This window comes from Perca fluviatilis, chromosome 11, assembly GCF_010015445.1.
Source record: "Perca fluviatilis chromosome 11, GENO_Pfluv_1.0, whole genome shotgun sequence".
Classification (NCBI taxonomy): Eukaryota; Metazoa; Chordata; class Actinopteri; order Perciformes; family Percidae; genus Perca; species Perca fluviatilis.
In genome coordinates, this window is record NC_053122.1 from 13,803,143 (window position 1) to 13,828,569 (window position 25,427).

The 25,427-nt window shown below is 40.5% G+C and overlaps 1 protein-coding gene and 1 long non-coding RNA gene across 3 annotated transcripts in view; one reads left to right on the forward strand and one right to left on the reverse strand.

The window, feature by feature from the left end:
- The window catches only part of LOC120567950 (pinopsin-like), a 47,783-nt gene extending 28,161 nt beyond the window's left edge, over window positions 1–19,622 (reverse strand). Inside the window, exons 1-2 of one of the 2 annotated variants that reach the window (XM_039815060.1) lie at window positions 19,008–19,622; window positions 11,563–11,786 (exon numbers count right to left, since the gene is read on the reverse strand). In XM_039815060.1, the coding sequence (XP_039670994.1) occupies window positions 11,563–11,786; window positions 19,008–19,380 (597 nt within the window). In that variant the 5' untranslated portion in view covers window positions 19,381–19,622. Of the gene's footprint in view, window positions 1–11,457; window positions 11,787–19,007 lie in introns of both variants that reach the window. The other variant, XM_039815059.1, reaches the window with a different exon arrangement.
- Window positions 1–25,427, forward strand: part of LOC120567951 — a 97,671-nt gene that overhangs the window by 59,868 nt on the left and 12,376 nt on the right. The window lies entirely within an intron of this gene.

Below are 25,427 nucleotides of genomic sequence, written 5' to 3' on the forward strand. Positions count from 1 at the left end.
TAGAAGGTCAATGAGGGACATTCACATTAGACTGGAGATAAAGAAAGTTAATGGTATATTACTTCTACTCTTTAATATAACCACCTCAAATAACCCTTCATTTCACTGTCTAGCTTATTATTCTGCCAGCCACAAGAAATATTAGCTCTCTCAAATCTATTCTAATCAGTCTTAATAAGTGAAGTAAAATAAATGGTTCTAGGGCTGGCATCAAATGAGCACATCTCAGGTATGTATGTATGTAATGATACATCCTCCTGCCGGCTTTAAAAGGGGTCTTGCTACTCAGGAGTTTCATATCCTATCCACGCTTTGAAATGCTCGCTCACAAAAAGGCTGTGCATGCTTTTAGTGTAAATTACTCAAGTGCAACACACTTTTGCACATTTTGTTATTTGTGGTTTGTCTGAGTAAATACAGAGCAAACATGATGTGTAATTAGATAAAACTCTTTCCTACGTTTACTATTAATTATTCATGTGCTGGACACGTACTTGACTAAGATTTAAATGTAACATAGTGTTAGAAAACCACAAGTTAATGACATAATTTTTGAGCTTGGTTCCAGGCTGGACCTGATTAATGGTTAAAATGGTCAGGGGGCTTGCTACAGGTTTCCTGGGCTTCTTAAGATAACAACTGACTCCGGTGGCTTTGGGATTTGGTTGGAGTTGCCTGTATGATCTCTGTGTAAGAGCTGGAGTAACCGTGTACTGGTAAAGGTCTGACGCTGGAGCCGCTATTGTCTCTGAGGACACTATAACTGACACTTTGATCGGTGCGAGGGCTACTGTGAAACTGAACGTCAATTAACATCAGACTTTCGTCTAGTGCCATCATCAGTTGAAAATGTAAATTTGTCCAATACTTTGGTTTATGACTCAATACCTGGAAAATAATATTCCCATCAGCTACTAGCTGTACTTTGTGTTTAGTGCTAATTAGCAAGCCTTAGCATGCTACAATTAGCATTTAGCTCAAAGTGCAGCTGTGCCTAAGTACAGCCTCACAGAGCTGCGAGCACTGCTGTAGACTCTTTGGGCTAGATTTATCAAGCCGTTTGCACCTGTTTCCAGGCGCTAATTGGTCGCAAAGACGGACGTAACCGATGCGGGCTATTTACAAACGGGGCGCACTTGGGTAAAATCGCAGATTGTCTGCCACATGAGCGAGAAGAGACAAGTTGCGCTTTCAATATGCGTTTTGGGAGGGTGGGGGGGGGGGGGAGTTCCACCCAAAAGGTGGGAGGATAAGCGCAAAGTGCACCTAATTATATATTCCGTGGTATTTACAAAGACTGTCAGTAAGAGCGGCCTATTCTGTATTCTGGGCGCCTCTTAAAAGCAGGTCTAAACCAGCCGCAATCGAGTTTCCTCGTAGACCTTTATGCCGCTGGTGAAATCGCAACAGTAATTTGAGCAAGACGAAGACATAGGCGAGGCTGAAAATATTTTTAATACAAGAATCACACTTTGTCAGTGAACACAACATCATTTAGCGTTACAGATCAAGCAGCCATGCAATATTAGAGTTACTGGAAGAAATCAAAGATAAAATTGAATCTCCCACTCAGCGTTCACATCCTATTCCAGCAGTTGTTAAACTCATCGCTACATTACAAATATTGGCATCAGGATCATTTCAAACAGTCATAGCATCAGCAGTGGGAATATCGCAGTCTGCACTCAGCCATATCATAGCACAAGTACCGCTTTGCTACAGCGCAATTTACGGTCTAGTGGGCGGAGAAAGACGCTGATTGCCTGATGGGTGTCAGGGTTGATAAATACTACGCAAAATGTGGAAGCATAGCGTGCGCTATTACCGAACTTGCATAAACAGACGCAGCGCAAACTGCGCTAGTGTTAGTAAATTAGGCCCTTAGTCTTGTTAAAAAGTGGTTTCTTCTAAATCACAAATAAACACACCCACATCTGAAATTGCTTTCAGGTGTCAACATCTTTCTTATTATTATACAAAAATGTCACAATTTGGTTTGCTTTCTGGAGAGGTGATGAGGGGTGGAGAAGGAATGGATGCGCTAATGGCAACCAAGGTGAAAGAGATGGATAATGATGGCACACTGAAAGGGAAAGAATATGCAAAGAGGGCAGATGATTCAGAGATGGAGAAAGAGATTGAGAGAAAGACAGCTTTGAAAATGGTGAAAAGGAAAATGAGAAAGCTGGGACTGAAGCAGTCTAGGGGGCGGGGGTGGAGGGGTGGAGTGTGGAGAATAGATGACAGTGGACAAATGATACAAATGGACAAATATTTCTCTTATCTGGCATTTTTTAAATATGAAAACTGAAAAACTAGCAAACTAGATGGTTAAATGAAAAGCAGACAGATGTGACAAACATAACGCTTCACTTTTTCACAATATAGCGGAGTTTTCTCACTAATTACAGCAGGGATCTAAAATAAAGATATTAGAGGTGATTTATCATCTTACTAAGTGCTGTGCAATAATACTGCTTTGGCTTTTGCTTTTATCTCTCGAGAACAAGAGGCCTTTTGATTCTGGTTGCTCCATGGTGGCTTTGTACCTTGTTGAGTAGCGGAAAATGTTCAGAGAAAGTAATTCACTTAGAAAGCAGGAGGAGAGAGAACTGGCTTCAATACATTTTTATTAAATCCTATCAGAGGCTGCAATATGAAATTGTCGTTTTCCGGTCAGATTTAGAATTAACAGGTAGCTAATACAGCCTAGTTCAAACTTGAGTAATATTATCACAGGATGTGCTTTTTGTCTCCATCACAACCTGGCAGTAAGGGGGCCTGCATGTCTGTGCTAAGTCAACACTACACACACCACAATTGCGTGATACAATCATACTTTCCATTTAAATGAAATGCTGCTATTATGGAACCAGTTAATCAATGTAAATCTTGCACAGCTCTCAATTTCTCATTAGGGATGTGTGCTTTTGTGCAAGTGTGTGTGTTTGCAAGTGAGCCTCCTGGCATACAGGAGCACGTTTCAGGTACACCCTCACAGGAGCGATGTCCCTCCTGAAGTGTCATCTGTGTCGTGTGTGTGTGTGTATTTAGAATAGTAAGTCACTGATATGGATAATCAGAATTAGGGCTGCAACGATTAGTCAACATTATCGACGACGATTATAAAAATTTGTCGACGCATAAATTCATCAGTCATGTTCTTAAGGGGCAGGGTCGGTTTGTGACCATTTTTTGAGACCGTGAGAGTCATTTTTAAAACTACTCGCACTTGTGCGACCTGCAACTTTTATGACTTTTTTTATTTTTTTAATTTGTGGAAAAGGAGGAGAGAGCGAGTCTGCCAGAGTTGGCTAATGTGTGTAAGAGGGAGAGGGTTGCTTTTGTAGCGTCACACTCATCATTAGCAGATGCTGTTGCACAGCGCTGTTGTTGCCATGTTTCCGTGAAAATCATGATGTTGCAGTCCATAATACATTTACGAGTGGGGATCTGCAGCCGAGGATCATCCATTTTGTTTGCTAAAGACCGTACATTGGCGAGGAAAATGCTGCAAAGTGAGAGCCGATAAGGAGTTAGCCTTAGCCTAACGTTAGCCCTACTCTCTTTGTTTACGGTCTTAACCGCACTTGCCTACGGCAGTGCTGTAGTATTCGGTCTCGTCACAAAATCGATCACATTTGCCACATGCTGCGGCGAGAGAGGTTATGTAGTGGAAGTTTCCTTTGCAGCAGGGGGGGAAATTTCAGAGTTTAGTAAATTGAAACAAATAAGACAGACTGAGACTAAAACCAAGTTGAGTTTTTGTATTTTATTAAAAAAGATATATTTGCAAATATAGGAGCAACAGGATTTCACAAAAGGCCGCAGCCCAGTGTGGAGTCAGTTTCTCAAATGAGTGAACAGAATACCAGGCTTTTATGCATCTTCAGAGCACACACGCACTTGGAATATTATGACGCTACAATTCTTACAGGCAATCTGATACACATGAAGACAATCAGAAAAAACACAAGAGACATCTCGGAGCCATTTCGCCTCCTCCTCCCTGTACGATAGTTTTAGGGTGACCTTGTAGCCCCTATCTGTTCAGACAAACAGTGCTCACATTATGTTCCAGACTGGACGTCTCAGCAGTTAGAATCAAAATCTGCATGTGGGAAATGAGATCAACTCTTTCAGCATTTGTGAGAGAAGTAAAGTACGAATTAAACATAAAAATATAAGGAATTAGGCTTGAATGTAATTTTCCCATTACAGTTACCTTAGAGACGCGAAGAGAGGAGACCGCTTCTTTGGGAAAAAAAAAAAAAAAAAAAATCCATATGGGCTGCTAAATATATGTGTGTGTATATATTGTGTGTGTATATATTATATATTTATATATATATATATATATATATATATATATATATATATATATATATATATATATATATATATATATATATATTGTGTTATATGTATTATATTATGTTATTATTTATATATATATATATATGTATATATATATATGTATATATATATATATATATATATATATATATATATTTTTTTATGTATATGTATGTATGTATGTATATATATATATATGTATGTATGTATGTATGTATGTATGTATATATATATATGTATGTGTATATATATATGTATGTATATATATGTGTATATATATATATATATATATGTATGTGTATATATATATGTATGTATATATATGTGTATATATATATATGTGTATATATATATATGTGTATATATATATAAATAATACTTTGTTACATTTCTTCAATATTAGCTACGTTGTTTTACAAGTTGTCATTGAAATAACCAATGATGTTCTATTCAAACGTCTTGGCGCAGGACCAAAGATTCCAGAGTGCTACATTTACATTTTCACTTTAGTGTATTATTTAATTCATTTATTTTGATTGTAACCACCAGTATTAATGTCACAAATACATTTGATTAAGCTATCAAGCTTAAGTTTCATATTCATGTGTTTCATGGGTCATCATTTTAATTTGCTATGGGAACAGAACTGTTAAGGCAGAGACTCACTGTCTTTAATACCAGAACTTTTCTCTTTTTGTTTTCCACTGCGGGTAGTATCCCCTCAGTGTAAGTGGGATTCTCAGCTTATCACCATAGCGATGCAGCGGGAAAATGCTGTGACATCATCTTTAACGCGACACTTGCTGAATCCTTTCATCAGCAACCAAACAGAGGAACTAAAATCTAGTTTACAAAAAATTGTGGATGCTATTGATGGTAGTCTTAAAAATTGTGGGTATTTAGACTCACTTGGTCGAGACTCTTGGCATCACTTTTTGACGCCCTGGGTCAGGATGTACGTTTAATTGACATGCGGCACAAGAATGGGACACAAACCCTGGTCTCCTGGGTGAAAGTCTTGTGTTGTTTGACTAATCCACCCTAACCAACCTCCTTAAGCGGATTAGACGCTTATTACTATGTCATAGTAATAATAGTAATAATAATGTCATAAGCTGCTGCTATGCCCGGTGTGCGTTCCATACAGAAACTAAAGGGTGATTTTTGCGTCGGTATCCGACGCTGAGAGCCACTGACCAAGTGTCAGTATTTTACGAGTTGGGAGTGAGAACAGGTTTAAAAAGTACCAAGTACTTTGCACAGCTTATGCTAATGGAAAACCAAAAAAAGCAAGTTGAGTTGTACCATCACTAGAGGGGAGGAACATAAGGGGCCCCAATAACCAGTGCAAGGTCAGTGCATTTGATGTGGGCCAGCACAAAATGTGGACGCCAGCAGTCACAGTCTGTCGTTCTCTCCTTCCTCCCCTCCTTTTCTTCCTTTCATCTCTCTGTCTCCTTCACTTCCTCTTGATATCTTCATCTCTCTCCCTCTCTCCAGCTCTGCCGCTGTGCCACATAGCCTACAGCATGTTGGAGAAATAGTGTAGCACTTGAGTGTCGCTTGATATCCACAGGGTCATATGAGTCACATAATGAATTCAGACCAAGGGTAAAGATGTTGGGACAAGGCGGGAAGCCATTGGTGATCTAACCAAAGACTCCTTAAATGTGTGTGTATGTGTTCATGTGCATATTTTGTCATATTTTTTTTCTTGTTTTTAAATAATGCAAATTATTTCAAGTGTCACTCTTTCGAAGCAGTAATCCACAAGATGCTGCTTTTTCTACTATTACTTTGACATGTTTGTTGCTAAGGCTAACTGAAGGAAATATTTTGGACAGATGGTCTTTGGATCAGGAAATTTAATGGCTCTGATGATTCAACCCAACTCAGTTTATCAGAGCCAAAGGGCATCACTTCAACCACTTGGTTGTGCCTTCTGTCCTCTGGCAAAAAAACAAATTAGTAGTTAACCAAATAAATATAATCTAATTTGATGATTATGTCTTTTATTTAATCTGAAATATCAAGTGAGACACCAAATTATGTAAAAGTACCTTTGTGGTGAAAAACCCATCATCTTATAATGTTTTTGCACTGCATTTGTAACAACATAACAGTGACCAGCTCAGACCTGATCAGTTTTTGTCACTTAAATGGTGATGTTGCACCTAAATAGTCTTCTCTAAATCCACACTTAAACCCTCCTATGCCCATTATGGTGTACTTACCTCTCAATCAAGCAATATGAAGAGATGGACAGATGTACGCACACCATTCAGTAAGTCCTTGAGGAATGAGTAGTAGTAATAATGCATGTGGAGACGTGTCTTTACACTTTGGTGGAGACATGTATGATCCCTGCTGAAATGCATCAACACATGCAGCCACTTTCCTGCAACAGCTTTAGGAACTGAATGTTTCTCCTCCTGTGTGGCGTTAGACAACACACACTAAACATGCATTATGTTGCTCTATATCAAGTGTAGACCACGCAATGTAAATTCCATGTTAATAGGATGTTTATCACATGAGGCTGACTTCCTGTTGCCAGTAGGGGCGCTATGACTAAATCTTGGCATGTAAATGTACTTGATATTTTACATTTGCATTTGCATGAACTGGGGTAGACGCTCCATATTCATGTGCCATCTTGAAATACGTTAGCCGGTAAGGGACATACAGGACATACTGCTCCGCCTTTCGCGTTTTCGCTGTCACATGATAAACTCACAGGTGCTGCTAATGCTGCTAATGGGTATCGTAGCTTTCCGGCAAGTTTGAAGAAGGAAACATGGAGGACCACACGTATTCAAAATCAAAATTTTAGGAACAGGATTCTTCTTCGCCCAGAAAAAGAAAAAGGATATTGAAAAGAGCAAGAGAAAGGAGAAATTCCTACACATTGGACCTTTTTAAGCAAGTTTCGTTTTAAGCGCCAGTTTCTGAATACGGCTTTGTGTTTTGATACTACACAGTATTTATATAGCACCTTGACCTGCTGTAGAATAAAAAAATTATATTGGACCTTTTAAAAGGAGAAAGACTTGTAATGTAGTCCCCCTAATCCCAACCTGGTCATTACCACAAGGCAGTTGAAACACAGTTTTGGTATTTTGGTACCAGTTTTGGTATTTTTGTAAACTGCTTTTGTGAAACAAATGAACTGAGCACAGAGTACTGGTTGAAAGCATTCAAGGTTTTCCCAATTTTACATATCCTGACCTGGCAATCAGAGATAACTGCTTGTTTAATGAATTCATTGTTCATTAACCAGATAACATGTAGCAATTCTGGATTGTGTTTGTACTTGTTAGCGATGAAAATGCCATCCCATCAGTCACTGTTAGTCAGTCAGTCCAGATTTCTTGCTGCATTTGCATGTTGCGGTGCAAGTGCCAATAAAACAAAAAAAACAATGAAATATGCATTCATGAAATCAATAGAACCAGAACCTTACATTTTTTAATGCCCACATGTTCTCATTGTAATTTTATTTTTTTAACGTGATTTCACACCTTCAGTAACAGTTTTGGAAAAAAAGTGTTGGTTTAATCTTGCTTCTAAGTCTGTGAGTGACTTGCATCAGTAAACAAGTTTACTGAGGTCATTAGAGTAAGACAGTATGTGAAGGTGCCTAGGAGTGCCTTCAAGAGCAATGAAGCCACAGTCTGCTACATTCAGAGCAATAGATGGTGTGCACACACAGCATGTGAGTGTGCTGTAATTGATTTACTTGTTTTGGATGGATTGGTTCATGCCTACATTTTCATTATTTTGTGTGCACAAAACAACATGTGAAGTAAAGTAAAAAAAGGGGGGGAGACACATTTGCAAATCGGGCCTAATTCAGTTTCCATAGAAATCTCCTAAAAGATGAACAATTTATAGTTACATCAGTTGTTTTACATTGATCGTACTAATGTATTCAACTTAAATCTTGATATTGTATGTGTCATTTGTTGAATGAAGCTTTAGATGTGGTAAAATGGATGCATTTGTTGATTCCAATTTAATTCATCAGCAGATTTTACTGTATCGTGAGATCGCCTGCTGACAATAGTGCAGTGAAAGTTATCAGTACAATAGTTGTAAATTACATAATGGCATGTTGCATATCTGTACAGACTGACTTTAATGAACTCAGACACATTTTACGTATATGTGAAGCAAATAGCATTATACACTCATGTAAGTAAATGCATTACCGTAATGGAGTCAGTATTTTTCTCATCATTCAAAGTCACATTAACTTGGCAGCATTGTGTAGACATTGACAACATGGCACAGGGTTCATTTGCTCCTATACACAAGGCCAAAGGCAAAAACAATAACCCAAAGCATAGCTCTAAAGCATGCATCTGTTTTAAGATGTTCCCTGATTGAAGTGCCTGTGAAAGGACTAACTCCTCTCTTTTACGCAGCTCCTGTCTTCTGCACTGACAAAGACTTCAGTTTCCCATCACAGGAAAAAAAAAAGAGATGACTGATTGAAAAGCATGTGCAAGCAAGCAGGGATGAGCTTTGCCTGCATTTCTGTCTGTGTCTGTTGTCACTTTTCCTGTCTCTGTCCATTTTATTTTACTAAAAACCCACCAGCAAGCATTTCATTGGGGAGGATGATGCATAGTTTAACAGAGCAAGGAGCACATTTTCACATTATGTCAAGGTAAAGCATTAAACTAAAGTGAAGTGATATACGTAGGCCAATCATTTCCTTCATATATGTAGTGAACCACATCCTACTAAACTAGACGTCCTAGCCCCCTCTGTGTCTTCCCTCACATCTGATGGTTGGTTGAATAGCGAATTTACATCAACTTGGACCAAACCCAGACTTGATTCAGTCTTCCCACATGTGACCCTGCTTCATTGAGCAGCACATTATTAACAACCCCGAACAGCACAGCAAGCCAAACGAGCAAAGATAAATTTAATCCTGCACAAAGAAGGGACAGGAAAAGGGGGCAATGAAGCTGAAGCCAACATATAATAGATGTAAAAGAGAGAGTTCGGAAGGAAGAGAAAGAGAGCAAGGTAAGGGCTGAAAAAGAGAGAGAACTAAATGCAATTACTTTCCTTTGCCTCTTTCTTAATCTATACAAAGAGCAATGTGTGTTGAGGAAACACAGCAAATAGATACAGTGTGAGAGGGGACAAAAGAAAAAGAACAAAGTGAAAACAATTGATGCAGAATAATAGAGAAATATCGATATAACCCTAATATCACTTGATAAATATGGGCCCTGGCATAACTCATTCTGAATCAGTGTATTTAATACATCAATAGATTTAGATAAATGTGTGAACCAAATAGTGTGTGACAGCACTGATTTTAGTCATTTTAGTGCGATGAAATCACAGGTTATGATTCATAACCGCAATTAGCTTTGCTATAAAACAGCCGTTTGAAATGCAGCTGCAGGTTTTAATTCACTAGTTCACAGCTTTGGGAGAAAAGTAGTTTGAACTGAAAAATGTCAGCTCAGCGGGATAACAGAGTGAGCAAAGCACTGTATGTTTTTAGATTTAGTTACTCAACAACAAAAGAGTGTTGGCGTGCATATAATCAGCTCTGCAAATTAATCTGTGAGCTGTAATTCATTGACATGACAGCAGATTTATTTCAGTAAAAGCTGAGGAATTCAATAATCAATTCAATTGTATTACATAGTAATCATCATGATGCACACTTGCACACAACTGTTACGTCTGTTTTTCTTATTTGAACTTAATGTTTCTGTTAAGATGTGCTTGGATTTAATAAACACGTTGTGTATGGTAGGAGTCTGAAACACCTGTCCTAATAAAGACAAGAACACTGTCTCTTGTGACATTTAGATTGCAGGAGTCAATATTGTTTTTAACTTGGATTTAGTTTGGTTATTTAATTTACTGCCGTATCCAGCATCTAGAGGCTTTAATAGAATTACATTTTATTTCCACTGTTCTGGCTTTTGTTCTTAAGTTGAGATGTGCACTGGGAAAACTCCCAGTGCTCTAAATTGACAGTCCCACTATGTTAGAAAACTTTTTGGGGTAATGGAAGTTGTTAAACCTCAAGTAACTGTTTTTGGGTCAGCAGAAACAGGCTGTAAACACAACACTGACTTATTGCAACTTTGTTAGCTGATATGGAAAAGCAGTTAGCTAACAGTTGCTTTACAATTCCAGCAGACACAGAGCTTATGTTAACATTAGCATTCATTTGGGTTACGTCTCTAGCTCTCTTTTTAGCTCTGTTTTGGTCTCTTCCAACTCCTGAGGGAAATATCTGGCCCTTCAGCTGCTAAATGCTCCACTGTGTTCACCAGCTGATTGCTTACTTTGTCTCTCTGTGGTGTGGTGCTTTACAGGTAGAATTCAGAGGTTTTTAGGGCTTTTCCACTAAAAGCGGTTCCTGCTGATGCTCGTAATAAGTTCATTGGGAGCAGTAAGAGTGAGTAAATAAACCTATACAGTTGCTGGATGTAAAACCAAAACAATGAGCTGAAAGATGCCATAATGCCTATATGACTGAGGGGGAAATGTAGAGCTGGGTAAAGAATCTCTGTGGGTAAAAGTGTACCAGTTTGTCAAATTTAAAATTGCAACGTGTCACATTTTAACCTCATTAAACCACTAGTATTAAGACATTTAAGATGTTGTCATTACCATTAACGATAACGCCACATAAACTGTATTGTGTCACTGTGGGTGGGTTTGATTAGGTGATTCAGAGGCAAATTATAAAGCACTTTGGATAAAAACGTTATATAAATTCAGCCATTTATTTAGCATTTGTTTAAAATCTGCTTAGTTTTTGGCAGTTTCTGGCAGTAAGGGGCACTATCTGTATTGAGGCTGTAAAGGACATTATGGGAATATATATTTGTTTTTATTGTTCTAACTTCCGTTGTCAGGAACACTTTCATGTGATCCGTTACTAGTACGTACTTATCATTTTGTCTCCTTAAGTAACTGGGTTAATGGGATGTGGAATATATGGTTTTAGTGTTGAAATTCCCATCACGTTTGACCTTTAACACGGCAGCCAGTCTTAAAGGAGCACCTATTGCAGGTTAAGTGGAAGCCTTGCCCCTCCCCATATTGCCTCACCTGTCTGATGGCGCACAGCAGCTTCCCATAGCAAAACACGATCACCAGAAACGGCACAATGAGGCAGAAGACAAACAGGCAGATGATGTAAGATATGTTGTTCACCGTCTTGGCCGTCCAGTTGACCGAGCAGGTGGTCCCAGGACCCTCGGGACCATAGTGGCTCCAGCCAAAAAGTGGCGGCATGGTCCAGATGAGGGAGTAGACCCAGGACAGGGTGATGCCCAGGGAGATCTTACGGTAGTTGGAGGAGTCCGCCTCAGTGGGCGCCACCATGGTGCTGTAGCGCTCATAGGAGAGGACAGCCAGGGAGATCAGGGAGACGATGCCTGCAGGGTAGACACATAATAAGGCTTTGACTTTTGCCCAAAAATCATATTCGAACTTTGTTTGTTTATTAATATTAATATTCAAATATTTATTAATAATAATAGTTTGACCATTAAATGCCTTCAGTAAGACCTATATTGGTATCAAACTTAAGTAAAAAAAAAAAAAAATGAAAAGTCAGACCCTGGATTAAACAAACGGTATGCTTTTGACGTATGCTTTTGACAGGAAGTTCGGAGCTTTCACCGTAGCCTACGTAAGTGGTCTGATGTTTATAGTTGTGTGCTGGTGTGTGCGTCGAGCCGGCGTGTGTGTGTGGGCAGTGTTGCCAACTTAGCGACTTTTCAGACCCCCTTAAGTGACTTTTTTTCACAAAAGCGACTAGCGACAAATCTGGCAACTTTCTGTTGAAAAGACAGTGACTTTCTGTAAAAAAAAAAATAAAAAAATAAAAAAGAAGTCGCCAGTATTGTCCAGCGAGCATGAAAGGTATTTCTCTCCTGTGGCCCCAAAACAGTCTCCTCTCTCTTCTGTTCTGTGACTGAGGAGCAGAGGAGCAGCCCCTCCCTCTCCTCTGTGCTCTCTCCTCATGTGCAGCAGCACTGAGCAGGCAGGTAGAAAGGGGAGAAGGGACAGGGTGCAGGGCCTGTGTAGGTAGGAGAGACAGCAGCACGCAACGGGAGAAAGACGCCGCTGAGCTGGCCTGGCCCTGGGCCAGCCAGCCTTCTTTGAGAATTAGGGAGGAATGCACCGCTACCGAGCCACGGCCGAGAGACGTGCGTCGCCGCGACCTCTAGTTACATTTTGAAATGCGTGAAAAAGCCTCAGAATCTGAATTGGAAACGTTTACAAGCAAACACATTTACAAAAAATAATACCCATAACAGGTTTGAATATTAAGGGCTGCCTAATATTCGTTCGAATATCATTATTTTGTTAAATATTCGAATGATATTCGAATAACGAAGTTCGGAGTCAAAGCCCTAACACATATACAGAGGTAACACTGTAGAAAGCATGTTCAGGGGTTACTTTTTTTTTTTTTAAACTTCACGTTTAATGGGGCCATCAAATAGAGACAGACCTGTTTATCTACTGTGGTGAGGAAAAACATGCACAGTAACTGTGATATAAAGCTCTTTCTGAAATCCAAAGTGCAGCTGAAAGTAGCTTTATGGTTTAAAGCTTTAAAGAGAGAATGGGTTTTGATTTTTTTTTTTTTAAACATTGTCATTGTGTGTATACAACTTTTTTTAAAATTGACCATTGACCATAGCAAACGTGGTTGTGGAATCGTCAAATATTTCGGTTGACATGCTGCAGATACACAGTGCTGTAAATCATAAACAGCAGCACTACCTGTAGTGTCTACCTGTATTGTCTCTGCTTGACAGAAGCAATGCGGTGAAACGGAAGGTTTTTTTAAAAGCTCTCTCGCTTTCTCTCTCTCTACCCCCCCTCCCTCCATCCCCGTTCCTTTCTTTCTCAGTATTTCAGAGACACAGGAGCCTGGAGCTTAGTGTTCATGCTGACCCTTCTGCCTTTTTCTTTTTTTATGAAGCCATTGTTATCCACAAGGCCATCCTTCATGCCCATTGATTATCAGCGGCAAGGCAGCAAAGCTGAACTGGATGTTCCTTTTAAATAGGCGGTCCACGCTATGACGACTTAGCACGATGAATGAATAGAGGGAATGAGTAAGAAAACAAGATGGGAACAAATTGAGCTCTGGGATTAAATATGATGGTTCTGCAAAATGTTTGTGTCTTTCTGTATGAAAATACATTGAACCCCTGACTGCAGAGTCTCTTTGGCACAGCGTGTTATGCTTGTCGCCCCCCCCCTCCCCCCAGGTTTTGCGCTTATGTTGTTTTTCTTGCTCAGACTGCTTAACTCCGGGCTTTTAGCTCTGTGACTGCAATATTACAAAGTCAACACAGTTTTACAACAACCCACTTGTGTTTCTGTTTGATCTCGACTGACTGACTCATAGCAACCAATCCCAAACATATTTTGACAAAAAGACGCTTTCTATCCTGTTCATTGCTATCCTATCTCATCCGGCCTGTCATGTATCCTCTGGTATTCTCCGTCTGCACTCTGTTAACTTTCAAATGAAACCGTAGGAGAACGTTTTTTTTAAACAGGTGAGTTGGCTGATCTCAAGCTAAAATCTTTGTGATAGAGTTTACAGCCAGGTGTCATCAATAGTATATAGTGCAATAGCAACATGTTACCTTGAACCACAACCTGAGAGAAGCAGCCTTTTCTCCAGTCTGTTTTGGAGCAGGCAGTAAAGAAGCAGACAGAAAACTATTTTCTGATTGGCTGGGAGGTATATTTCAAATATCTAATAGGACACCTCTAACATAGTCTAACATCCAGTCCGGGAGCTTGTGGTGTAGCACATCTTTAAGAAGACTGATAACATCTAGTATAAATGGAGCCAAATCCAATCACTATTTCTCAAAACTGCAGCTGATTAGCAGCTCTCCATGACACATACCCAAGGCATCAATATTTTATTCTGGCAATGATCATGTTGCTGCATCAACAGACAGCAACCTTCAAACCCTGAAGCTCTACAAACGTGTTGTAGTTGATTATGATTTATCATGTTGATATGAAAATTTGATTATATCAGCTGCTCCCATCACATGTCCTGATGAGAACAGCTCTTTCTCTCATGACACAGTATGGGTGACAAGAAAATCTTTACTCAAGGCAATGTAACGTCATAGTGAAAGACACCCGTACAACCCATCTTCTCGTCCTCCGTCAGGATCAAAGCAGCAGCTGAATCTAATATTTAAAATGAAACCTCTTATGATCTGATAATGTCTGAAATAAAAAAGGAACTTCTTTGTTCTGCCGTCTCTGTGATGTCCCCGCACTGTTTCTGTTTTATTTGTCTTTTAGAAAGCATCTGGTTCAGTATCACTTGTCTGATATATCCAGGGACAGACAGTTTGAATCAAAAACACAGGCTCAAATAAAGCTGTTTGCTCTAAAAATCCCAGTGTCTTTTCCCTCAGTCATCACAGGCGTTTTATCAACTACCAGAACTACTGGAACAGCACTAACGAGTAAAAAGAGAGATTGCAAATGTCTGGATTACGTTAAGGATGAGTGCTTTGGCAAGTCACTCTCTGCGTGTACATGTCCGACTCAAACCAGACACCCATCTATAAGGTTCTCAGCTTTAATATACTATTAATTACACAGGCTCATTAGCTGGCTCTCTCACTCTGACCTTTATGGTGGAGCGGCTTTGTTCTGCTTTCTTTCTCCCCGCTGAGACTTCTTCTTACCGTTGCAACAAATTAACATCACTCAGGCCAGGTGTTGCCTGCGTGATGCACATGCACTTCCTCTCCCCTTTTAAAGTACATGGTCATCCATTTCAATGCCCGCATCTGTGCTGGTTCATATGTGAAATCTAACTTCAGTATGCAGTGAGTGGGCCCAGCGGTACAAGGTTAATCCAGTGAATGTGTGCAGAGTCCACTTGAGGCAGGAGGAGGCAGACAACTTTATGCAGGAACACGCAGACCTGGTGACAAATAAAGAATAAAGATCCTCTCCTGTTGCTCCAGAGTATAATGGAAGACAATAGAGGTTCAGTGAGAGAGAGAGAGAGAGAGAGAGAGGAAAATGCAAGGAGGAATAGGTGAAGTGGCTAAATGGATGCCAGCAGGCTGATTGCAAAGTGAAAAGTACAGGGTGTGAGACACGCACATCTTCACAAATTGTCTTCAGTTTGTGCTCTTGGCATGACGTCAAAGTAATGCATCTTCTATTGTTCAGTTATTCAAAAATCTTAACACTTTATAGGCTAAAAGCAGGAGAAAAGCAGCATAAAGTAGAAATCAATGTCACAAGGGAGCAGCAATACAAGGTCCCAACACCAGGGTAACAATGTCTTTTGTCATTGACAGTGATGCCCTCTAATTTGAAGGAACATCGATCATTCAGAAAGGCTTTTTAGAGATTTGTTGAAGACAGACACAGTCACTTTGTCAAGGCAACAAGCAGGATTTTTAATTTAAACAATCAATTTCACTTCTTTCACTCTGTTTTTTTTTTTTATGAGCCCATTGAGGAATTACTCATCCATAACCAATGGAGGTTTTAATGATGTCTTTGAGTCCTCTCTCTCTCTCTCTCTCTCCCTGCTCTGTTTTAGCTTGTAGAAACCGAAGTCCTGTCAGACAGATTTTAATAAATTGGCTCCTTGTGGATGACAGTGTTACACATCTTTAGATGCTGCTTAATCTCAACATAGCACTCGGGTTAGCGAGACAGCAGATAAAATCAAAGTACATTTTAGATACTGAGAAACGTCTGGGGCTCACTTTATTCTGTGCGACATGACTGAAATGAAGTAATCCTGTTTTGAAATTTGCTAACTTATCCCAGAGGAAGTGGCGCTCTGTTTTCAATTTAAAAGTTTGACAGATTCAAGAGGCCCTTAAGCAAAGGAAAATTCCATTTAATCAAGTTGAACAAACTGGGTGAAAATTATAGCAGTACTGTAGATCAAGGAAAGCAATGGGGTGACCATGTAAGAAAAGCCAGGAAAGGAACACAAAACTGCCACAAAGAGACACGAAATGACAACAAAGAGATGTGAAACAACCACAAATGGACACAAAGTGGCAAAAAAGCAGACGCTGTTTTACGTAAATCACAACGCTTATCCTATCAATATCACTTCCAGTGGTGTAGTCTACGTGATAGTAAGCTCCAGGATTTATATATACCCACTTAAAAATGATCAATGACACGTAACAACATACTTTCCATTATATTTTTGATAAATTTTGAATTGTCATCCGTGCTTTTTTCTTAACATCTATAGGCTGAATAAAGGTATTTTTACCGTAAATTGGTGCATTAAAGTGTATCGGAATGCAGGAAATGAAGTCGTTGATGCTTAAAACTTCCCTGGGGGAGGACACTATGGCAGATATGCCCCCCTGTGCCAGAATCTGCCTTTGGGGGAGGCCCCAAAGGCAGATTCTGGCCAATATACAGTAGGCTACAGTACACCCACTATAATAGCCTACATTAGACTACACTGGTCACTTCCCCATCAGTCAGGCACAAGATCTGACCATAATTAGCCTACACTTTTGCTTTCCATGAACTGTCATTGCTTTAGCTTTTTATTTCAGTTGCAACCCCAGCAGTGGTAAGCGATTGTGAGAGAAAATAAAAAAATATCAAAACCTAATTCTAACCGATGTGCGTATTGGCAACACACGTCTGAAGAAGCCGACAAATAGCCTATATGTAATACCCTCCACTTAAAAATCGAAATCTTTCATAAAGATACCCATCAGTGAATGTTAACGGGGTTGTCGGTCTCTAAATGTTTTAACTTTTATGAGCGCACCTCTCTCTCCCTCTCCCTCTCCGCGCACCGAGCTCTGCCTGATCTTCTAAAGAATGGTGACGCCGTTATCAGTCGAGTATTGATTGGTCAGTAGGTGGTGCTTTTACACCAGTTGATCTCTAATCTCCAATTTAACCTGCTCCCGACCAGTTGATCTCTAATCTCCAATTTAACCTGCTCCCGACCAGGTTAGGTGTTCAGCATAAACCACGGCGATTGAAGCCGGTAATAACTAATCCACCGTCGTGGTACAGAAAACCCTGGGTTGAACCTGAAGTTAACTCATTAACGCCAAATCCTGCTTCGTAGTACAGGCCTCAGGTCTCAAAGGTTGTTTTGGATGCCTTGAAAAGCTTTTAAAGCAGTTAGTGGGACCACAACAAGAAAGCCTTGAACTTTCAATCAGGCCAATAACTCCTGAGGATAGAAGAGCCTTATTGTTTAAAATTCTATTTGCAAATTAGTTTTCTCTTGAATTTTGCATCAAACTAATTTCATCCAAATTACTCAATTTGAAGCGTTGATGGATAGGGTGCTCAGGGGAAATTATATTATTCTATCTATGTTCCTTTAATACAGAACTTCATATTTGCAACTTTAACATAGCACCCCTGTCCCTCCAAAAATTAAAGCTTTTTTTCCCCCCTCAGCATCCCAGCCTGGCCCAGTTCCAGGTGAGAGAGTGAGTCCCTTGTTCTCAGTTGCTTCATTGTGCCCCATTTGCATCGAAATCAACACTCCTGAGCAAAGTACCAGAGTCCTCTTTTCTCATTAAAGATTTCCCCTGGGTGATTTTATTCTGCAACAAATGCTGATGCATCTGCCATAGCCTGCTCATGGGCTATAAGACCGTGTCCCCACAGCCCACCACAGACCTGCACGGGCAGCTAAATGAACCTCCGCTGCAGACACTCAGCTGTATGGTAACAAGCATTTAGCTGCCATAGCACATTGCTTCATATACAGTACGTGCAGCAGCCAAATCACCCACTGACAGTCCTGTGTGACAGAGTTCCTAATGACATTTGAACAAATTACTTGGCGTCTGTGAAGGGAGCGCTAAGCACACCGTATGCTTCCCGAATACCTCCAGCTATCTTAGGAAAATGCACGTGCAGCTTAGGAAGTGGCTGGAAGTGATTCAACAGTCTGCCATGCAGGCCCAGCCGGAGATAATGAACACTACCGCACCATGAAGAGCCACACAAGACTTATTACAGCTCATCACCTGGACACAAAATCTGCACATGTGCAGGCATCATCCGGGACCGCGATAGTGGATGTGCATCCTATCTAAGTAGGCTATGATCCGCAACATCGCTCCTACGTGTAGTGGTGAATTACGTTTTTTCGCAAACAGCAGATAAAACAATCCGCATCTTTACCAAGACCTTAACAATTTCTGTTAGGACAGAACATGGCCCCACCTAAAATGTCCGTTGTTTAAGAATGCGGAAGCATACAAACCTAATCAATTTGGCCGAATAATGGTTTGTTTTCTCATTCTTCAATTAATTTGGGCTACGCCGATGTTCAGGCTCTTCTGAAAGTTTATCACCATAAGACGCAGCGTGCACTTCACAAAGGGCGTGATAGGCATATAACTTTTAATATAATTTTTTTCTAAATCCTTAATTGCGACCCCAGAAATTAAGCTAAACATCCTACTAACAACCGCAGTGCTCTGCAAAGGATCCAAGCGCGCCATCACTAACAACATCTGAAATAAAACCATAAATACAGTAGTCCACAGATGTAACAGAAACACAAAATCAAAACGTCCAAATAAACATCGCCTCTTAGATTCCGCATTTCTACTCACCAAAGAGGGAGTTGGCGAAGCCGTACCATACGCAGCCGCCCTCTCCTATGAGCCACCTTCCCTGCATGCTGGCGGCGAAGCTGAACGGAGTCCCCAGTACGCACACCAGCAGGTCGCTGATGGCAATGTTAATCAGGAGCAGGTTGATGGGCGACCGCAGCATCTTGTAGCGGCAGTAGAGCACCAGCACTAACAGGTTGTTCATAAATCCGAAAGTGCCGATGAAGCCCAGGCACACAGCCACGATCAGGTTTCCTGTCGGTGTGAGGGTGGTCCGGTGTGAGCCTCCCCCGAAGTGCCCTTCCCCGGCTGCGGCACACAGAGCGCTGTTGACCCCTGCGCAGCCGCTCAGGCTCACGTTGGACACGATCATCGCAGCCCGGTGTCACGGCTGTGGCACACACTGTGCACTGAAAGGCAGCTAATATGTCGTTGGCATTTTATTTTTTTTTTTTTTCTGTTTGGAAAAACGGATAAGCTGTCGCTGGTAGCCAGCAACACTTGTTGCTGTAAGAAATGCCAAGTGGAAAAAGTAGAGCCAAACAGAAATGTTGGACAATAAAAAGTGTTTTTGTTGGGGATAGCAACACTTCAGGGGAAGGGGGGTGTTCGAAAATAAAAAAAAAAAAGTGTGGCCCACTTCACTCTTCCCTGAGACGCTCCTGTCTCTCACACAGACAGCTTCCTTCTCTGTCCGTATTTAAATCACTGTTGGCCGCACTCCAGCAGCTGACATCTGGGTAGAGGGCAGGGGCGGAGCACGCTGGTGGCTCAGTGGACAAGAGGGCAGCATGGATATCTAGCGGCAGACCAATCAGACGATTATCATGTGGCTCAAAGACGGCGCTGCGCTCAAGTCATCCCGCTCAGAGCTCGATTCAGAGAAAGTCCACCTTAAAGATTCAGGAGCTGTTCTTTCTCTCCTGGTGCTGCTTAAACGTCCCCTGAGCACGTATTGATGCGCGGCGCTGTCCGTGGTGCCGAACTAAGAGCCGATCAGGAGCAGTGGCTGCTCCACTGATCAACTGTTTATTCTAGTTTGTCTGCATTTTAAATTGCAGTTTTGCAATCAATAATTTAATTGAAGAGTACAAAGATGTGATCAGTTAACTTCTTTGATTCAGGTCATAAATGTAGCATTAAAATATGAGCTCAGCATAATTTAACTATACAAATAAGTAAGTCTAATTAATAAAATGCACTAGGTGACTCACAGGTCAAACAAGAAATCAAGATATTTTTAATTTATAGCCTCCACACTTGTCTTAAGTTTATTTTAAAATCAAATCTATTGTTCATTATTTGGCGCAAATAAGGTGCTGACTCATTTAGATTTAGCCACACACACACAGTCACTCCTGTGTCAAAGGAGGCGACTCCATTTGGTGTTGTTTTAGACCAGAAGATAGTGATGAGGTCACTTAGGAGAATTGTGTAATACTTGGTAAAGCAGAAGTAAACTCAGCATGACTCTGGGCTGTCATACATATCCAGAGGTTGGGATATTTCACATGTAAGCTGTTTTTTCTCCACAGAGGAAATCAATTCAGGCATATTTTCTGCTGTCCAATAACTTTTTTTCTTTTCTGCTTTGGTTGACTCTATCTGTGAAATGGAATCATAATTTTTTCCATCTGCCAGCACTTAAAGCATATACTCCGGGTTTGACAGATTCAGACTGGAATAATGAGGAGCAGCGGAATGCTAAAACATGAGTGTCAGGCATCTACTATTATGGTCTCCTTATATTCGAGCACTGGCTAATAGAAGCAACAATCCTTGTTTGCAGTTACTAAATCTTTTCTCCCTTCACAGTCAAACTAACATAATCTGGACCAACTGTCTGGTCCACTGCAGTGCTAAACTAACCTCATCGTCTACCATGAGTGACAGATAAAGTGCTGCAAAATGTAGAAGCATTTTTATTTTGGTGGAGAAAGGACAGCATGTCCAAATCTTAATTGGGGAAAGTTTAAAAAAAAGTATATCTTGTTAAGTTTTTAAAGTAGCAGTTAGCAGATGCAAAAGTGCTCTAATTACTCCCTAAGAAAACAGTTTGTGTCTGGCAGCAGGTAAAACAGAAATTCAAGTCTCTTTTGGATGCTTTCTGTGCATATTTCTGCTGCTGCCATACTTGTACAATACAGCACAGACAACAACAATATGATCCACTGAAAAAGTCAAGCACAGGTTCAAAATGTCAGCAATTAGTTGGTCATTAAATGCAATTATTCGTGGTCAAGTGCTGGCATTTGGTGTTAGAGCAGTGTTGTTAATTACACATGGCTGGGTAAAAATGTGCCCCCTGGAAAGTTACGGAATCAGATGGGAGACTTATTCTTCTGCTTCATGATCTGTTCTAATCCCTTCCCACCAAATAGCCCCCTTGCCACAGTGAAGCAGGGTAATTACCCGTGAAAACTGAACGGTGACATTTATTCTGACATCTTCCCCATATACAGTCCTACCTGTAATTGGGCTGAATTAAGACACTTGGGTTATATTGTGAATACCACCCCCATCTAATCATCTCAGTGGGACTGGGCAGTTGGTATTTAGTTGGATTTCTAGGTCAACTCGGTGGCTGACTCTGGGGAGATGTTCAGGAAAAGATAGTACAAATGTGGTTAGGAGGGCAACACAGAGGACCTATGTTACATGTAAATCAGACAAAAGGCTGTTTTATGGTTACCATCCCATGTATTTGATTTGTTATGGACCGTTGTTATCATGTTATGGTATTATTCTGTCTTATCTCTGAATCTGAGATGGAACGATTGTTACATTTCTTAATAACCACCAGTGAAAAGTTTTTTTTTTTTTTCTCCAGAGCTGTCCTGTCTCCATGTGCCCACAGAGAGGTCCCATCTTACCAACTTACATTTGCTAAAGTTTGCAATTTCTTTAATTAAAGTGCATTATGTTTCTGCGTTTATTGTCATTATGTATTCTCCAGTGCTTTTTCCGCAGCCTAATCTGCAATTACAGATCAACTTTCAAACCTAAATTTAAACGAGTTGTGTGTAGGTTTTAGGGGGATCTATTTGGCAGATGGTATATAATATTCATATCTGTTTTCATTAGTGTAATCACCTGAAACTTTGTTTCTCTGTACACTTTGTTTTCAGGTGATTACAACAAGAATTGTTGTCTTAATTAAAAATGAGCCATTCATATCTACGTAACATAAGAAGTGGGTCCTATTCTACGGAACCCGCCATGTTGCACCTCTATGTTTCTATAATAGCCCAGAACGACAGACCAAAAACTGGCTCTAGAGAGGGCCTTTCAGGTTTTTACTTTAACTGAAAGCCACCGTGGGTTCTATTACACATTTAGAAAGGGAGGGGTGAGCGGTTAGTTGCAGTCTGCAACTTTACAGCTAGATGCTGCTCCTTTTAAGTTAGAAAACAGCTGCAGATCCAGGCTCCAATTACATTTCATTAAGCCTCTCAAAAGACCATGGGCAATGCAGCTAATTGTTAGCCTGGGAAAACCCTGACGAACTTCTGGCAAATTTGAGATTTGCTCTGCAAGTCAGTCTGGCCAAGAGCCCCTTCGGTCAGTGTAACGCTTATCAGTTCAATTTTCTAAGCCCAAACGGACATTTGGAAAAACAGAAAAATGGGTTCCGATATCCAATTTTTCATTTTTTTTGCGCCTTGACAAATTAAAAAATTGGATCTTTAACCTGTTTTTCCAATTTTCCGTTTTTATTCAGAGGATCAGAAATTTAGAAAATTACAAAATTGCATCTGGGCTCCAATTATTCAATACTGCAATGGTATTCTCTCCCTCGTTCCGCCTAGCTATGCTCCCACCCAAAATCATTTCCTCGATCCTCTGAATAAAAAACAGAAAATTTAATTAACAGGTCAAAGATCAAATATTTTAATTTGTCAAGGTGGAAAAAAATGAAAAATTGGATATTTTAACCCATTTTTCTGTTTTCCCAAATGTCCGTTTGTGCTTAGAAAATTGAACTGATAAGCGTTACACTGACCCCCTTCAAGCCCATTTCCAATTTTTCCAAATCGAGGCACCAATCACAACCGTTGAGGCGGGTTTTACACAATGACAATAGCACTGCAACGGCAAGCAGCTTTTTGTTTACATTCAACATAACGGCCACCGAAGCAAAGCAACCCGGTGATGCCGCTGTCGCTGCTACGTCACCCGGATTGTTGGTCTGATTGGTTGAAGGACTATCCAATTGCGCCCAGAGGCATTTGAGCGGCATCCGTTGGTGACGCCCCTTTGGAAATGGGCTGTGAATGAACATTAGCTAGCTAATTGTTTCTCTGTTGGGAATATCACTAGTTATCCTGTTGCTCCAACAGCCTTGCCTCACCGATTGCTTTGTCTGTCAAAGCACTTAGTAAACTCTGTTTTTAAAAGTGCAATCTACATCTGTGTCATGTATAGTTGTCAGGATACCAGCGTCATGCAAAGGACCAAAAGTTGTTATTCTACTGTATTTTGAAAGAATTTATCCCTAAGGAGGCTCAACACAGAAGTGAATATATTGAATCCCCATCTAACTCCTAGGTAAATATAATCCAGAGACAGTATACGGATCTACTAAAGATGCATACAGTAGCATCAACAGATTTAAGATTATACATCAGCAACATGCTGCTGAGATGTTAGTCATAAAAGTCAGCATGCGACAACTACATGAACTTGGGCCAGAACAGCTGAATGTCTATGCTGTAGTGCACAGTACATGTGGATAACGAGGGTAAAGTATAGTTAATCCCATATAACATTCTAAGTGAGGATGAATAGAGTGAGGATGGTAAGTCTGAAGCAAAGCTGCAAGTTGCAAACATTATACAACTGCTGCCAATTTCAATTTGGTTTCGTATCTTTGTGTAGTTCATTAAATTGTTGTATTTCCTCTTCCAGACTGCCACTGTTTCAGTATCAGGCCTGGAATCAGTTCATTTGATTTGTTTATCCTGCTTCGCAGACAGATTATGGAGGCCTTGATGCTTTGTTTCTGTCGTCATTATGCTGGCCCAAAGGGTGCACAACTCAAGGTTGAAGTGTCACCAGGTATCACATTCAAGGTGCATTCAAATAATCCACAAGGAGAGAGTAAATATACAGTAGATCTTTGTATGCAAGTGCTCCAACCACTGCCATATTGTCAGATAGAAAACATGATGACATCTCAGAGTCATGGAGAGAAAAAAAAAAGGAGTAGCGGAGAGAGCGGATGTAGCGAGAGGAGCGAAGGGTCAACAACACGAGGGGGTTTGTTCTACCTTTCTCCCTCTCCTCCACTCTGGCCCTCTCACTCCCCTTCCTCCCCCCGCCCCTCCTCCATTACCGTTGCCCTCCCCTCTCACATTGACCTTGGAAGAGTGGCCACTCTTGCTCTGCAACTTAATACGCCCGTGGCTTTTAGGAGATGAGGTACGGTGCCATGCATCATATAGATTTATTGTCCACAGGTCTAATATGCAGGTCCGCCACAGCCCCCTAGTTTATCTGGACACGAGTGTCACTCGAGCCAATGCTTTAAATGCTCCGCACACAGCCTGTCATAACATGTTACAGGAGGGGAGAATAGGCCTATATCTTAGATGAGGCGTGGAGAGGGGTGGCCAGGAAAAGCTGTCTGAGAATACATTGTGAGAGGCTGTTGAGAGGAAATTCATGATGCCACACATCATCATGTGGCAGACTGACAGGTGTCAAATCAAGTGCATGTCCCTGCACGTCTGTCCCCAACTTCAGGTTTAAAACATTTAACTGTGACAATGAAGAAGAATGTGTCAATGGTCCGCTAAGGAAGACTGTGAGATGCATTTGAAAACTCCACAAAATGTTAATTTGTGGACCTTGAGTTCCAATTCTTTAGTTTTTTACCCATTTCGATTATAAATATATTTACTGTACACATGGTGTGTTTTTGACCACCTGATACGGTAAATGCAAGTCCAATATTCACTCTCTTTTTACCTCTGTTTTCGGTCTTCACAAACTCCTGAGAGAAACATCTGATTCTTTGTGTATGTTCACCCACAAGTTGCCGACTTTGTCAGTTTTCTATAATGTACAGTAGGTTTATTAGAGCTTTTCCACTGAAAATAGCTGCCTGCTGCCACCAAAAATAACACTTTGAGAGCACAGTAATCCACAACAGTAAAGTAGCGAGCCGTAAAATCAAAGCAATGAGCTGTAACACATTACAACTCTTCCTTGAGCTGAGCTGAATTGCAGGTCAATTCTCTGATTGTGTTACTGTGACCCCTTTAATGTTACACAAAATTATGAGAGCCATTGTTATTATAAAAATATGAGTTAGTGCAGCTTTAAAGATGAACACAAATAGTTTGTGTACAAGCAAACTGTGTGTCTTTACTGTTTGCATCTCTGCATCTCTACATCTACATTGATGTGTTCAAATCA